Source organism: Bolinopsis microptera, chromosome 13 (genome assembly GCF_026151205.1).
Source record: "Bolinopsis microptera isolate Bmic1 chromosome 13, MBARI_Bmic_1.0, whole genome shotgun sequence".
Classification (NCBI taxonomy): domain Eukaryota; kingdom Metazoa; phylum Ctenophora; class Tentaculata; order Lobata; family Bolinopsidae; genus Bolinopsis; species Bolinopsis microptera.
This window is the reverse complement of record NC_087084.1, coordinates 9463984-9480296: the sequence shown is the minus strand read 5'-3', so window position 1 is coordinate 9480296 and position 16313 is coordinate 9463984. Positions and strand designations below refer to the sequence as shown.

Here is a 16313-nt window from a genome sequence, read left to right as displayed (position 1 = left end):
CGACTTAAATCATAAGAGCTCAGTCCAAAATATACGCTATTGCAATAATCAATTCTAGAGAGTACTAGAGCATGAACAAGCTGAATCTTAAGGTTAAAAGACAGTTTTGATGCAATAAACCACAAATTTCTGATCTGAATATTACATGCTTGAACCACTAACGTAATCTGATCACTCATTGAAAGATAACTGTCCAAATACAGCCCAAGACTCTTCACAGTTCCACTAACAACATGTGGCTCTTGATCCTTAACAATCTGTAGAGAGGCTGGAATATTTTTTGAGTCAAATTTAGAGGATATAACGATGACTTCAGTTTTAGAAGAATTCAGATGAAGGAAATTGTTTGTCATCCATTTCTTGATATCAGACATACAGTGTTCCATATTGTGCTCTAGCTGTGATGGGTCATCAGAATCAAGAGTGAAATACAGCTGGGTGTCATCAGCATACAAATGAATACAGCACCCATGCATACTTGCAATGTTCTCAAGATCTTTGGTGTACAATATGAATAGCAGGGGGCCAAGGATTGAACCTTGTGGCACACCTATCTCAAGAACAGTTTTAAAACTTTCCAATCCAATTTTAAAACTAAAAACTGTCAAGCAGTTCTTCACCTCTGAAGGGAGTTTGTTCCAATAAGGAACAACCCGCTCTGGAAGAAAAGAACACTGAAGATTCTTGACCTTTGTCACACTCTTACTACATCTATTGGATGAAACCAGATTAAGACCTGATCTGCTTGGTCTGAACAAGTCTGAGCCATAATCATTCAAACCATTAATAACCTTAAAAGCTTCAATAAGGTCCCCACGTATTCGCCGCTCTGCCAGCGTTGTCAAATTAAGGATTTCCAGTCTATGGCTGTAAGGAAGAGTACCCACCTCATCAATCAGATGGGTAAACCGCCTCTGGACGCTCTCCAGTTTTTTTTCTCCATAAAAAGCACAATAGCGTGAGTATTCGAGGTGCTTCGAAAAATGATCTTAAACGATTATCTGTTCAATATTCAATGAAACAAGAAATTTCAATGAAACAATAAATTTAATTTCAGCACATTTTACAGAAATGTGCTAAAATTAAATTTAGTGTATGACTTTTTGTCCTTGACTGCTAGTTTGGTTTTGGAAGGATAGGTAACTAACGGGGCAAGGAATGCGTGTGCCTGAAAGCTTTTGCACACACCGAAACGCTAGTTCAATTAAGTTTTTAGAGACAGGGCTCCTATTAGGACTAGAAGAAAATTGTTAGCAGACATTAGGGGTTCTGTTTATAGTTGTTACTATAGGTTGCAGTCTTGTTGTGACAAAAAGTCTGCACTAAACATGCTTTAGTTTATATTGTGTAGTTCAAGGATATAAAATGCATCTTCAAGGTGGATATTAGAGAGCTGGCAAAAGATTATGGCCTTTGTATCAATGGTTATAATAATATTGGTCGACTTACGTCAACTTAGTGCTGAATCAAGCCAGTTATAGAACTATTTCATACATACAGTGGCATAACGTTGCCTGTTGGTGCCCCTCCCTAAAATTGAACAAATTAGGTGATTTTAGAGTTAATCCTGGACCAGGCAAAAGTCCCGCTCACATTGGGACGTCCGCTCGGTTTCTCGATGTAATCCGACTTATATGGTCCTAAATAACACTAATTACTCGGGTACACTTTTTCACCAGTGGGGCACCCCAACTATAAATTATCTCGGCTCCTGATTGTGATACAGACCTCAGGCATGAACCAAAACGTGCCTAAGATGCATGTTTATATTAGTGCTATGAAGATACTTAAGGCCTAAGAGACTTAGTTTTTGAAAAATCGCCAAAAATCCGATTTTACTATATTAGCAGTCTCGCAAGCAACAACGATTTTTGGCGATTTCTCAAAAACTAAGTCTCTTAGGCCTTAAGTATCTTCATAGCACTAATATAAACATGCATCTTAGGCACATTTTGGGTCATGCCTGAGGTCTGTATCACAATCAGAAGCCGAGATAATTTATAGTTGGGGTCGCAATATGGGTGCGGTCAAAAAGGGCGTGATTCCGAGAAATGCCCCACTGGTGAAAAAGTGTACCCGAGTAATTAGTGTTATTTAGGACCATATAAGTCGGATTACATCGAGAAACCGAGCGGACGTCCCAATGTGAGCGGGACTTTTGCCTGGTCCAGGATTAAGGATACACCTGTAAAATCTCTAAAAAGTGTGTATCTAGAGCGAAACGCACAGTTTTGCTAGTACTTTAGTTAAGTTTTTTGGCGCCCCCCTAAGACGGCGCCCCCCCCCCCCCCCCCCCCCCCCCCCCCCCCGCACAGCGGGGTCAGCCACTGCTGCTGTATTGTATTGTACCAGATGCCATCGTGGAGTAGGTGGTCTCCTGCACCTTTTCCACCTCGACATGCAACCTGCAACCCAAAGGTTATTGCAGTCCTTATGGAAGACTATAAGGTCTTCATGCTTCTCTAATTAAATGATACATTAAATGATAACTTGTAAACCCTAGAAGTTTCCAGTATTGTCATGAATCGATTTGCTTACTGAGCTTGGTGTCACTTGGCCATGAGAAAAGCTGGGATTGACCCTCCATCAGGGTTTTCCTTTCATTCAGCTGAGTCAACCAAGGAGACATTACATAAATGCACAACTAGCATAACCGAATTTTCATAATGAAACTATTTAAAGTAAGTTTGGCCATCTGTAATCTTTGATGGAAGACATTGACTGAGCTCATTTTAGTTCCCTACTTCTGTATCGTATTGCAGTCAAATTTTAAAAATTATGGATTAAAATTAAATATTCCTGCCATTAATCGAATAAGTGGTTAATCCAAATAAATTGATTCAAGAGTTCACTGTAACATTGTTATTATCATTAGGATTAAAGTTTTCAAAAATGGCTGGAATGTCTGGTAAAGTATTCCAGAAGTTTATAGAGGTTGCTTCACCTCACATGCCTATACTAAAAGTAAGTATTTCTAATCGCTGTTGACTTGAAACTTTCCTTTACTTGCATACGTTATTTATGATATAATATATATTTAGCAGAATTTACAAGTTTATGATTTCATCGTGTGCAATGTTGTATTGTTTTGAATATCGTATGCAATGTTTGATCTCTAACCATTTTTGAATATTGAAAGTAAGAATATTGCTGCTCACCATAAACTTCTTTCAGGATTCAAAATTCAAAGAAACTGGCGTTTTAACTCCAGTTGAGGTTCGTTAGTTTTTTGAAGCAACCACTTCTGCCTACATTTGAATATCCTACTAGTTGAGTTTGATTTGGAATCATAGTTAGATACATCCATTCTTCATTTCTTATTTTTTTAAAGAATAAAAAAGATTTAAATTTTTAGACTTCACCTGTGATTCATTTATAATTTATTTATTTCAGTTTGTTTTAGCTGGTGATTTCCTGGTGTATCACTGTCCCACATGGCGATGGTAAGTGTGTTTCTTTAACTGTTAAATATTTGTTTCATTGAGAGGCTATAACTCAACCATTTCATGTGAAAACTGGCCCTACTGCTTTTTGACTCTTTCTTACTGAATCGAGTGCTTCTCATTATAAATTTCTTGTAAGAAGTTCTGTAAAAAGCCCTAAGTAGTTATTAGTATTATTCAATTATAATTACATGACAGCCACTCTGATATATTCCGTCTAAATATTAATTTCCGAACATATCAGAGTGATTTTAATTGGTACATGGTCAACAATACCCATTGCAATAGAGTGTTTGCGATAAACTTCCCCGTTGGAATGTTCCGTACGTGTTTCAGAGTGACACATAATCAATAATACAAAGCAACTGACAGCTACAACACGCCACACATCCAATAATACACATGATCATTAATTCTACTGTCTCCAATATGGAGCAACATGGCTATATGAGTATATGAGTTATGACACAGTTCTTTCAGGTCTCACCTTACGTTTTGTCATGCAGGGCCAAGGAATGTAATGTGGTATTTACACTACAAGGAATGCTATTCAATCTTGAGTGGCCCTTCCGGCTTCCAACCGTACCCTGACTAACCTGATACGCTGTCAATAGCTGGCAGCTAAATTAATTGGCCGTGGAGCAGGCAAATTATTTCACTTGATTAATTCTTCTTAAGAGTAAAACTTAGAGATTTGCTCTATATATGCGGGTAAATAATCTGTCTAATCAAATTATATGGCCCAACGATCATGGTAATAACCAAATTCCTCTTAACGTTTTCATGCCCTCTCTGTCTCTAAGATGCTTGACAATATTTTTTTAAATCCTCTGCACTTATCAAATTTGGGTAAAAATGTTTTGAATTACACCTACTTGAACCTTGACATGCTCCCCCGATTCATATGCATACGAATAAAGAGGACATATTCAGTCCGTACCATGAAACCGGAAAATATCATGTATTCATTTGTGGCAAAAAAATGCATAGTAAGTTGTGTAAAGAATCCAGCTCAACCCTGCATGTAAAACCTCTTTCAACTGGCTCTATCATCATCATTAAAATTCCCTCCAATTACTCTTCAACATTTCCTACTACACTCAAACTGTCCTTCATAATATTCCTACCCTTACGTGAGATTCTAGATGTTTCAAACTGAACTCCCTTCTGAACTCCCAGCTGCGACAACGTGAAACATTATACCAGAGCCTGTGAGATAAGAGTAAAAAGTGTTGTGTATCACACTCAGTACTTAAAGTGATAAGTTGATAAATGAAGAGATAAATGAAGAGTGTGATGTAATATGGTGTGTGTGTGTGTGATTTTTCAAGTTTTGTACTAGATGTAACCTTATCAGCTGCGTTATATTTGTAACGGTTGACGGATGAGTGTGAAATTGTGTAATGATCCAAGTATGAACACCTGTTACTGGTTCTGGGGAGGAATTGTTACCATTTAACATGCAACCGGTCATTTTATGGGGCTTAAATATGAGCTGTTATCATTGTGGTGATGTCATGGTGACGTCATAGTTACGTCATAGTGACGATATAGGCGTGGACAAGTTCCGGACTTGTGACTTGCCGGGTTGGAATCAAATTTGCAGATATTGTCCCATTAAAGTGCTATGTTATTAGAAATGAAACAGGTAGCACTAAATGGACATTAGATTATTTGTAACTGGTAGCGTGTTCGTGTCATTGTATCATAGCTTTATTACCTAGAAGGCTATTAGAAACAAAGGTGTTTTTTTTCGTCATCTACAAAATATTTAAGTTATAGTCTCATTCTTCGTATTAGGATTTAAGAAGTCTTCATCACAGACATGGATTTAAACATAGCGATTTAATCGTTGCCACGGACATTACAGAATTAAAGGGGTTGTGGCGAAAAACTATTATGAAATCTTTTATCTCATCAAACTCCTGGGCAGTTAGAAAAACACATTCGGGCAACAACACCAGGAATTATCCACTTCAAAACATTATAATGTTACTTAACTTTCTGTTGATATTTAATTAGTTAATTAGTAGTTAAATTTAATTTTTGTTATATAATGTGTACATTACAGGGAGACTGGGGACGAGAAAATGACAAAAGATTGGCTCCCAAAAGACAAACAGTTCTTATCTACCAGAAACGGTGAGCTCTAGTTCTATAATATAATACCTCAGCTAGACGGTGAGCTCTAGTTCTATAATATAATACCTCAGCTAGACGGTGAGCTCTAGTTCTATAATATAATACCTCAGCTAGACGGTGAGCTCTAGTTCTATAATATAATACCTCAGCTAGACGGTGAGCTCTAGTTCTATAATATAATACCTCAGCTAGACGGTGAGCTCTAGTTCTATAATATAATACCTCAGCTAGACGGTGAGCTCTAGTTCTATAATATAATACCTCAGCTAGACGGTGAGCTCTAGTTCTATAATATAATACCTCAGCTAGACGGTGAGCTCTAGTTCTATAATATAATACCTCAGCTAGACGGTGAGCTCTAGTTCTATAATATAATACCTCAGCTAGACGGTGAGCTCTAGTTCTATAATATAATACCTCAGCTACCTTACAAGACATTTTTGTGGCGGACCAATTTGCGACGACCGAAATTTTGGCGGTCCGAAAATATGGCGAAATTGAACAAAAACCGTCACATTTCGGACGTCACAGAAAATAAGGGTATTTTTCATCCTTTTGTTTTCGACACAAAGGAAATTCAAAATTTTCTAAAAATCGGTAAAATCATGTTGAAACAAAATGAAACTTATAAATCGATTTCTTCATCTTCCTCTAAGGGGTCCGGCTCGACTCTTTCAGTTTCACTTATTGAGTTTGGTATTAAATTGTTTATCTTGACTTAGTCTCTTATAAGACGTTTATGTTAGCACATAAATGTAATTTATTGTAAATTTAAAACGTATTACTTGACATTAAATTCATCATGGAATATTGTGTTTATTTGTCCCACCATCATATAATCACTAACTTTTCAAGAACAAAATGAATCGATGAAGCCACAATTATTGGAATAAGCTAAAAATAATGCGACGGATTCTATTACGACGACCGAAATTTTGGCGGTCCGAAAATATGGCGAAATTTCGGGAAACCGTCGCATTTCGTACGTTATGAAAAAGTCTTGTAAGGTAGACGGTGAGCTCTAGTTCTATAATATAATACCTCAGCTAGACGGTGAGCTCTAGTTCTATAATATAATACCTCAGCTAGACGGTGAGCTCTAGTTCTATAATATAATACCTCAGCTAGACGGTGAGCTCTAGTTCTATAATATAATACCTCAGCTAGACGGTGAGCTCTAGTTCTATAATATAATACCTCAGCTAGACGGTGAGCTCTAGTTCTATAATATAATACCTCAGCTAGACGGTGAGCTCTAGTTCTATAATATAATACCTCAGCTAGACGGTGAGCTCTAGTTCTATAATATAATACCTCAGCTAGACGGTGAGCTCTAGTTCTATAATATAATACCTCAGCTAGACGGTGAGCTCTAGTTCTATAATATAATACCTCAGCTAGACGGCACGTAACCCGTAATCAATTACAAGATGGAGTCTTAGGTCTTGCTAGTTTCTGAGTACATGATGTCGTCGTTCTAATTAGATATATTCTAATTCTATATAATGTAATAATATAACGTATTATGTTCCAATGGTACTAACAATATAACTGAATATTGAATATTGCAAAAGTCAAAACTTTGAAAATTGCTGTGATTCCATAGTATGGCCTCAGGGCTTGGTTTTATGTAATTGTTTGTCACGGTTCACTTGCTTGCTAAATCCTCATGATTTATTCATCAGCATATTTTATTGAATTTGTTGCTACTTGCCGAGGAATCTAGTAATTTCCTATTTACAGCCTACCAAATATGTTCTCACCATAATCACACTTTGCTACTTGCTATGTAACATTAAATTATGATAACGTCACTTTTTAGGATCAATCATTACATGGCCGTTTATTGGAATGTGGTTAGTTCAAACCTTAAAGTGGCGCATTTTCGTGGGTGGTGGTCCTTGAATAACACTGTGCTATTATTCAGCCGAATTTAAAAACGAAATCACGACCTAGTTTCTAAACCGTAAAAGCAATATTGTGGATTCTGGTGAAGCGTTTTTGTTGACACGTGATATCGATTCTGGGGTTTAATTGGTCAATACTGGATTCTGATTGGTCAAGTGCTGTCACGTGATATTTAACATGTTTCAGTGCCGTGTTACCAGCGGTTAAAGCAGATGCAGCATACAGATGAAAATGAGGTGATATTAGATGAAGATGATCCTGAAGGAGGCTGGGTCGATACCCATCATAACTTAGGTAATTATTGTTGTTATTTGCATTTTTCTAGGTTTTTATTTTTACCCGTGATAACATCTTTGTTATTTTTTCTGGAATTTTGTTTTAAAAATTTGTTGGTTGATAAGAGAGTAAACAATCAACAATATTGTCACCTTCAATTCAGTCGTTGTACTAATTTGTTCAGCAGTCAACTAGTAAAGCTGCTAGAGGAAATAATTAACATTCAACATATTCTATGTGGTTAATAAACAATCGCCCGGTAATTCAACTTGGTTTCTCAGTTTTACTTAACAATGTTGTACAGTTATATCAATTAAGTGATTATTACTGCTTTATGTTCTGTAAAATGGCTAAGAACAGTTGTACAATTGTTATTTGTTTTTGGCTTCAAAATCCAAAATCACTGACATAAAACAAAGTAAGTCAAAAATTCTGCAAACTCTACGTTCTTCAATTGCAGTTTTTTGCGAATAGTTGATGGGCTGAAATTATGGTTTTGTCAACTTCGTAAAATTTCAGATACGACAACTGCTAAAATAACTGATTCCATGGATGATATGAACATCGAGGTATGTTTTATGATATGCATTATGTGATGCATATTTAAACTGTAAAATGTAAAATTTAAACTGTAACTTTATCATCTGAGACTCGCCAATTTTGAGGTGTTTTGTTTCACAGTTTTTATCAATATTTTATGTTCTACTCATTGAAAAGTACTAGACAAATCATTGTCTAGTACTTTGGGTTACTGAAAAGGAGATAAGCACCTCATGCCATCCCAACGTTCGGGAGAGACCTGCCCTTGTATTGTATCTTGTATCTTGTAGACAAATCATTGACATGCAACTTACAGTCCCGATTTTCTGCTCCGTTACAAATTACATTGATGCAGGACAAGCCGCGATTGTTAACGGACACACCTGTAGCTGACGAAGATGAGGAAAGCGCAGGGGAAATGACCGATGGTAAGCTTTATTTACATAGTGTATATCCGGTATAATAATAAAATACAAAAGTAATAACGTTTACCACTGTCCACAGAAATTTGAAAACTTGAAGTCAATACATTCTGTTTCCTATTTGAAGTCCCTTCCATGGTATTTCATGGAAGGCGCGAAGTATTATTTTGTGATCTCGCTTCCTACGCGCACGCGCATTATTCTGCATAATGCGCGCTAGCTTGAATATGAAATATATGGATCGGAGCTGAGCTAGCTCTGCTATGGGACTGATCAATATGAGGACCAGGGTCCAGGACCACCGACCAACCAGGGGGCAGTACTATAAATTAAAAAATATAGCCCCTCCTGTAATTTGTTTGCCTAAGGTTTTGCCAGTGCATACTCCATGGCACAATCACACTCCATGAGGGCTGTTATCTGCTCGGACTTCATTCGATATTTGTGTCTGATTTTAGTTTTTTGTCTCTTTGATTTTATTTTTGAGTCAATAATGCTAAACACCATTATAATGAAGACAGTACGTCGAATTTCCAAACAAAATAAGCGTCCAAGTAAAACAGGAGTGCACTGTGCAAATATTCGTAACGTTTTACATATATTCGTTAAAAGTTAGATAGAGACAATAATGCAGTATGACCGCCAAATAGTACTAAATACTAATTAGATTATGTTGTTGCAGTAGAAATATCTCTAACTATGCTTTCTAAGATCGTAATGTCAACTAACCCTGTAGATTCAATAAAAGCCACTTTATATTAAACACAATAAACTACAAAAACTAAAAACAATCCTCGAACTCAACTTGTATTTCTGTTAATCATGCCACGTGCCAATAAAGAGTCCCTCTAAAAGAAACCGCTGCTTCAAAACCGTTCTGTACAAAACATCATGATCGGAGGTGTCAACATCTGCACAGCTCACCCTCTTCAAGTCATCTTCCTGTAGACACACCTCCGAGTGGGTCACCACTTCTGAGATGGACATGGTCACATCGTTCATCAGTGCCACGTTTTCTTTTGCAAAGCTCCCCGCCCCCGCGTAGCACAAGATCGTTGTCATGGTACTCATCACCTGGACTCCACGTTGTTTGTTGGTCATCTGAGGATCCATTTCCAAACAGAACTCTTTCTTTACGTTAAATGTTTCTGTCACCAACCTTTCCACTTGCCTGGTCGTTTTCCAGGCGTCACTCAAGGACATGTTTAAAGGTCGGGATGTCGGAGGACAGCTGCTGCCATCCTTGCTAGCATCATCCCTTTTTAAGAGGGTAATCTGTTGGAACAGATCAGCCACGGAATAGCATTGTAGTATCAGAATAGCGCTGAGTGCTGCGCTGAGAAGGGACGAAGCCATAACAGTTGAGAGTAATACTCAGATATCAGAAAAACGTACGAGAAAAAACTGGTTACAGAAATAACTGAATTATCATGCATACGTGGTATTTATAACCCATTCGTGGTTCAACGTTTCCGGGAAGAGGTGACCGGAGGTCTGGTTTGTCGATTACATCAGATTGGAGGGTCTTTGAGTGTCCGAATGATGGCTACTTGCAAGATGTCTTCTGATTTTAGCAACAACAACAACAACAGATTATAACAGTCTTTGTTTAAATAACTACTTCATAGCTCCCCTAACATTAAATTCCGCTTCTTCAGTGTTAAGAGAAATATATTACTTAAGATTAGATCATTCCTTATTATTAATTAAGGAAATTGGGATATTAGGTTTAGCCACTTTGTGGCATCAATACGGCTAAACGTCATCTCCCAATTTTCCATTAATAATACAATGAATAGAATTACAAATCAAATTCGCGTGATGGCGTCCCATAATACGAAATGTAACTTCCGGTATTTCATGCTCGTGAGTGTCATAGTAACTCTAATATGTCTAAGGGGAAGTATGGTTTTTAACGTTTTTAGGAAGCTTCAATATGATTAGGTGGTTAAATTTTCAAAGTTTCAAGTAGAAAGGTATTTAGTAACATATATAAGCAGTAAAGTTAAACATCTTTACCTCGGAGGTAATCTTACATGCCAAACTTCGTACCAATCAGTTTCTAATTTCAGAGCACCCGAATGTTTAACTGAACAGGTTAAAGAGACGGCAAGGGGCAGGGAGAGTCGGGGGCCGGGGGGGGGGGGGGCCTTGTAGGATTAATTTAAATTTGGAATTTGTTGCCCATTCCAGCACAAAACATAACCCTCAGTATGTTTTGAACTGTTCCGGGTTTACTTAAACTTCTAATATTTAAAATTTGTTGATAACTCAAGTTAATCTCAGATTAAGTATGCATATTTCGGTTTGTATCGTGATAATACCTGCTCGTAAACATTGAGGAGGTTGTCCGATCTCTTCAAATCTTCCTCTTCTACACTCCGCCCTATTTCCCCCAATGTTGACGTAACGTCTCTTACACTTGAGTGTTACATCAGTACCACTGATCACGTGTAATTGCGTCTCCACGTGGGGCCAGTTGTTGTGTCCGGTGTCGGTGCATCCGTCTGATATGATAAGTAGATAAAAGTAAATAATAAGTAAATATAAGTAGATAAAAGTTACATATCGCCACTACGTTATCGTGTAAATTAGTGCTTCTAAAATATTGGAAGACCTAAAAACTAATGGAGTGCAATAAAAATGTGAACATGACATTAACCTGGTTCGGTGGTGATGATAATCCTACAATATTTGAGCCTTTCAGTATTGTTTACCACAAGTCTTACTCTGTTTCCACGCTTACATCCAGAACTCCCCTCAGACGTGTTTTGTGTGCTGTTATGTGTGTAGACTGCGGGGTTACCTGCATCACAGTTTGTGGTATAACTAGTACTACAACTGCATCCCTCTTCTGTGCATGTCCAAAAGTGCTCTTGAATAGGAGCTCTTGATCTTCTTATATTAGGTTCGTTTTCTTTCTGGTACCGTCTCGCTATTCTGCTAATGCAATAAACTCGATTCAGTCTGACTTCAGCCGATGTTAAAAGGCAGTCAAATGAGAGTGGTACTACATCAGATCCACTGGTTCCTGGTGTTTTGATTCAGTAAATGTTCAAAATCCACGGAGGTGATAAAGTCAACAATTGGAATTTGTCATATGTTTCATGTTCAAATAAAACATAAATCTCAATTTCAAGATCACTTAAGGAATTTCTCAATGCCCACGTTCTTTCTCAATTTTGACTCATATCAGAAGTAACATGTAGATTATTATAAGGTGGTTAATGGTTATAACTTACCTTGTGCCGATAACGTTACCAAGATAATTAAGACCAGTCCCAAGATGTGGACTTTTTTCATCGCACTCTTAATATCACATAATCTTCAAATGAATGTTATATTAATGTGTTAACTGTGGCGGTCGGAATATAAAGAGTAAAAAAATACAAAATTGTTCTAACAAAGAATGTTTTGTGTCGTGATGAACAAACCGCTGTCTTCAACGAAAATGAGTTGTTCCAAAAAATTATTTATTATTCACAATGAGATGAGTAGAAAATAGAAAAATAAGTCTAGTCGCTCCTGCCTTATTATTATCTTCAAAAGCAATTTTTTTTGTGCTCCATTTTTTGGTACTCAAAGGACGGTTTTTGGTCAGTTTTTGAATCACATCTAGAAATGTGGTTGGAATGTTTATGATTTCTCCTTATATGGTGCCAATCTTAGTGATGAACCTGCCATTTACATCACAACAAACGTCAAGCGCAACACATTGATTTGAATAAATCTATTTTTGAATCGAGTGATTAAAACTTTAGCTTTGAATGTATTGAACTGAAATAATAAATTTAACCAAATTCCATCTAACAAAAACTTCTCACTCCAGACGAAGAGGATGGCCCGGAGGTTGAGGATAACGACCCAGCAGAATTGCGACCTTCATCCAAACAGACAGACAAACCTACAGAAAGTAATACTGTTAACATGCGGTCCTACGATCTGTATATTACTTATGATAGGTACTATCAGGTGAGAAATGTGTTTTATCACGCGACCAGGTATTGAAGAGATGTGTTGTCCTGAGACCGGGGCTGTTATGTACTAGCTATTTTTGGGTATTTTAAACCCCCTTCACCTCCATAATCACTTCAGGGACGTAGCCAGGATTTTTCTTTGAGGGGGGCTGTCGACGAGCGAAGCGAGCCGACGCGTCCAATCAAGCTGCGCAGCGAGCGAAGCGAGCAAGCTGTGGCAGGGGTCTGGGGGCGCAGCCCCCAGCGGGGTCCAGGGGCGGAGCCCCTTGGCGGGGGTTAGGGGGGCGCAGCCCCCCGGAAATTTTTTGCGAAACAGGGTGTTTTAGACGACATTTGGCATTAAAGAAATTTGTAGGACAGCAATAAACTGGGATTGAAAAGAATCAAGTACTCACGTAAATTTGGAAACTTCACAACAGCAATCTGCATTCTCCAATCAGAATTTACGACTTACTCAGGCCTCATCGTCTTAAGATTTTTACATTTCCTACGGTCTAGGGGACACTATTGACTATAATTATAGAAGTCTTCTAGAATGTTTGCTTGGATTTAATGACATATATTTACTAATCCTAAATCCACAGTTCAAATCTTTGACTGACTGCAGTCATAAACACAGCCCAGTTACCAGGCGACCATGGGGACTAGGGGGCTTATCTTTTTTCTGGGGTTCGATTTTTTCCGGGGGGGGCTGCCGCCTCCCTAGCCCCCCCCCTGGCTACGTGCCTGAATCACTTTAAACAAAGTTATTGTGAAGATATTATATTACCATAAACATTTTCAAACACCATCCTTCCTTTGTTTGCTTTTGTAACTTGTGAGCGATCCCGGCCTCGCGGACTTTCATAATTGAGATGGCTTGTGAAATCCTTTTTTCAATATTATTCTTTTTAATTTTTTGTTGTTATACCTTAGTACACAATATTTATACATCACAATATTTATACGAATTTCGATTTTTCGTATAAAATTTATGTCGTATAAAATTTATGGGTTATAAATTTTGTGTCGTACTATAAATTTTCCATTCTCAAAGAAGAAAAATTCTATATTTATAGTAAAATACAACATTGATGATAGAGTAATAAATTGGAAATTAGTTACTGGACACCGATAAATCGACCATGTTTATATCGTCTTCAGCTTCATCATCACTCTCAGAGTCTGACTCCTTTTCAGGAATGTTGATACTTCTTAGAATATCAGATGAATCGTCCTTCTCGTTACCGAGAGCACTGTATCGTTTCTCGATGCTGCTTTTCAGGAATGAAAGGTATTCTTCATTTGTCCAGGAGGCGGTAACAAGACATCTGACCTCCAAACCTCCTTGAGTCAGAGGTGACCTATAGGCTTTCGTGTCCTTGATTGCCACACTGAACGAACAGCCTCTCGCAAGAGAATAGAAGACAAATCTTGAGATTTCAATTGGCACATGGCCCACACATACAGGTCCCAGATTTGTTTTGAACTTTCCCATAACAGCTACAGCGCAAGGGTCATACTGATTATTCGTCTCCTGAACAAAATAAATCTTATCCGTCTCTGAAGGTGTCCAGTGTTTCTGATAGAAATGGAACCCTCTAATCCCCATTTCAAAACTGAATTCAAAAGACATTCTGACGATAACCAGTAACTACGGACTAGGACAAATAACTGTGAAATTTTGTGTTATTTTTTTACGGATTTTTTTCTGTTCTTTGGGAGATTGATGCAATCGTATAAAATTAATGCCGTATAAAAAATATCCGTACAAAACTCGTGACGTACAAATATTCTGTACTAAGGTATTTGACTTTTTATAAATTTTAAATTCCCAGACCCCGAGAATGTGGTTATTTGGCTACAACGAAACCAGACAGCCTCTCACCATCGAGGAAACTTATGAGGTATTAATTCGTGCAATTTTGCATATTTCTTAAACATTAAAAGACTGGAACGTGATGTAAAGTATTTGAAGAAAGCTCCAAAAAGAATATGTATCTTTTGCTTCTATGTCTGTATTAATAAAAGTCAAATGTACTAATTAGTACATATGTTCGATTTTAATAATGATTACAATTTAAGGACATCTCCTCCGATCACGTGAAGAAGACGGTAACACAAGAAAACCACCCTCATTTCGCGGGTCCCGGAATGTTATCCATACATCCTTGCAAGTATGTATTACGGAGCAACGTGTAACTTTCAACTTATTTTATTTCTTAAATTATAAAATTTTGCAACACGAATGAATATTCAATAGTTTATTCAAGTTAGTAGTCAGTGTTTCTGAATACCGGAGGCTGCTGGTTGAACCGATAGATTGATTTTGTAGACGGTTATATTTCAAAACGTACAGGCACGCAGAGGTGATAAAACGTATCATCGAGCAAACAGCTCAAGGAGGCAGAAGCGAAGTTCAGGTAGGTTACTGGTTAGGTTTTCTTTTTTCGGGTTCAAAGAGTTTCCCAAATAAAGCTCCTCCACATTTACAGTTCATAGATTTAGCTACGGAAAAGTACAATCTCTTTCAATTCGAGAGGTAGGGACAAATAACTACCTCTTTTCTCCAGATAAGACAAATAATTTAACCTCTTCTTTTCTCCAGGTGGACATGTATCTGCTAATATTCCTAAAGTTCGTGCAGTCGGTCCTGCCCACCATCGAGTACGATTACACTCAGCAGTTCACGATGCATGGTTAATGACATCACATCACGGTCAATGACGTCACATCTTCTCCTAATGACGTCACATCTTCTCCTAATGACGTCATGCTACTCGTCTGTTCCGCGCACAACTTCTTATCATCCCACCAATTTCACGATGTTGAACGTTTAGGAAAAATGTTTTTTTCTTTCTTGATAATTTAGGTGTTTTAAAGGCGACTTTTTGCATGGATTAATGATGTTGGTTTCTAAGTGCGGTTGCATTTTTAGGTTTGTGTTTTAAGTTGTCGCTCATATTTTTGGGTCAGGGTTCATAGGTGGTTGTTTGGAAAACTTTCCTGTTCTGATTATAGCAGATATGGATTTTGGCCTATTTGTACTGTACATTAATTTCACTGAAAAATGTTTATTGCTTTAGAAAAACTAAAAAAACCATGCTGAACTGGCACATTGTTTCGGATTCTAGCCTGTATCAATAATTATGCAACGACATACAGTTTCCAACGTTTTCCAAACAGCCCGGCAGTTTTTCCTGAAATTAGGGTTTAGCTGTTATCACCAGTATACAATATATTTGCACGCTATCTGAGCAGTAAGAGAATACTATACACGTCCGTCTTTCCTACGCTTTTTTGAACTTTTATATTAAAAATCGTTTGTGATGAAGTTCCGATAATAATGATAAGACGAAATGATTCTTGTGATTGATAAAAAGTTTTTTACAAAACATAGGTTGGCTTTTTTGTTGTTGTTGAAGTGCTGTTGATTCCATTTCGTGCAACTGTAAAGCATTTACTTGATTTTGATCAATATCTTGATACGGTCATAACTTATGATACGTATCATGCAATGATCGTAACTTATGATGCGTCATTTAAAATTATGTGTATCTGTCGGCTCAGATTTTGTTATGTTTTGATTTTGGATATTTCATTCGTTAAAAGTTGTTTTTTTCATT

The 16313-nt window shown here is 37.4% G+C and overlaps 1 protein-coding gene across 1 annotated transcript; it reads left to right on the top strand.

The window, feature by feature from the left end:
- The first annotated feature begins 2879 nt into the window (after window positions 1-2879).
- On the top strand, window positions 2880-16298 carry LOC134824999 (ubiquitin-like-conjugating enzyme ATG3). The gene is made up of 12 exons (XM_063837043.1): window positions 2880-2964; window positions 3175-3216; window positions 3394-3443; window positions 5515-5585; window positions 7680-7787; window positions 8289-8338; window positions 8665-8737; window positions 12561-12703; window positions 14526-14594; window positions 14773-14864; window positions 15047-15110; window positions 15296-16298. Exons 1-12 carry the CDS (start codon window positions 2893-2895, stop codon window positions 15389-15391), a joined length of 930 nt encoding a protein of 309 aa, XP_063693113.1. The 5' UTR covers window positions 2880-2892; the 3' UTR covers window positions 15392-16298.
- The last annotated feature ends 15 nt before the right edge of the window (window positions 16299-16313 follow it).

Coding starts and splice junctions, on each gene's coding strand:
- LOC134824999 (XM_063837043.1), top strand. CDS start 2,893: ATGGCTGGAATGTCTGGTAAAGTATTCCAGAAGTTTATAGAGGTTGCT. Junction 8,339..8,664: donor TGGATGATATGAACATCGAG/GTATGTTTTATG, acceptor ACATTGATGCAG/GACAAGCCGCGATTGTTAAC. Junction 15,111..15,295: donor GAGGCAGAAGCGAAGTTCAG/GTAGGTTACTGG, acceptor TCTTTTCTCCAG/GTGGACATGTATCTGCTAAT.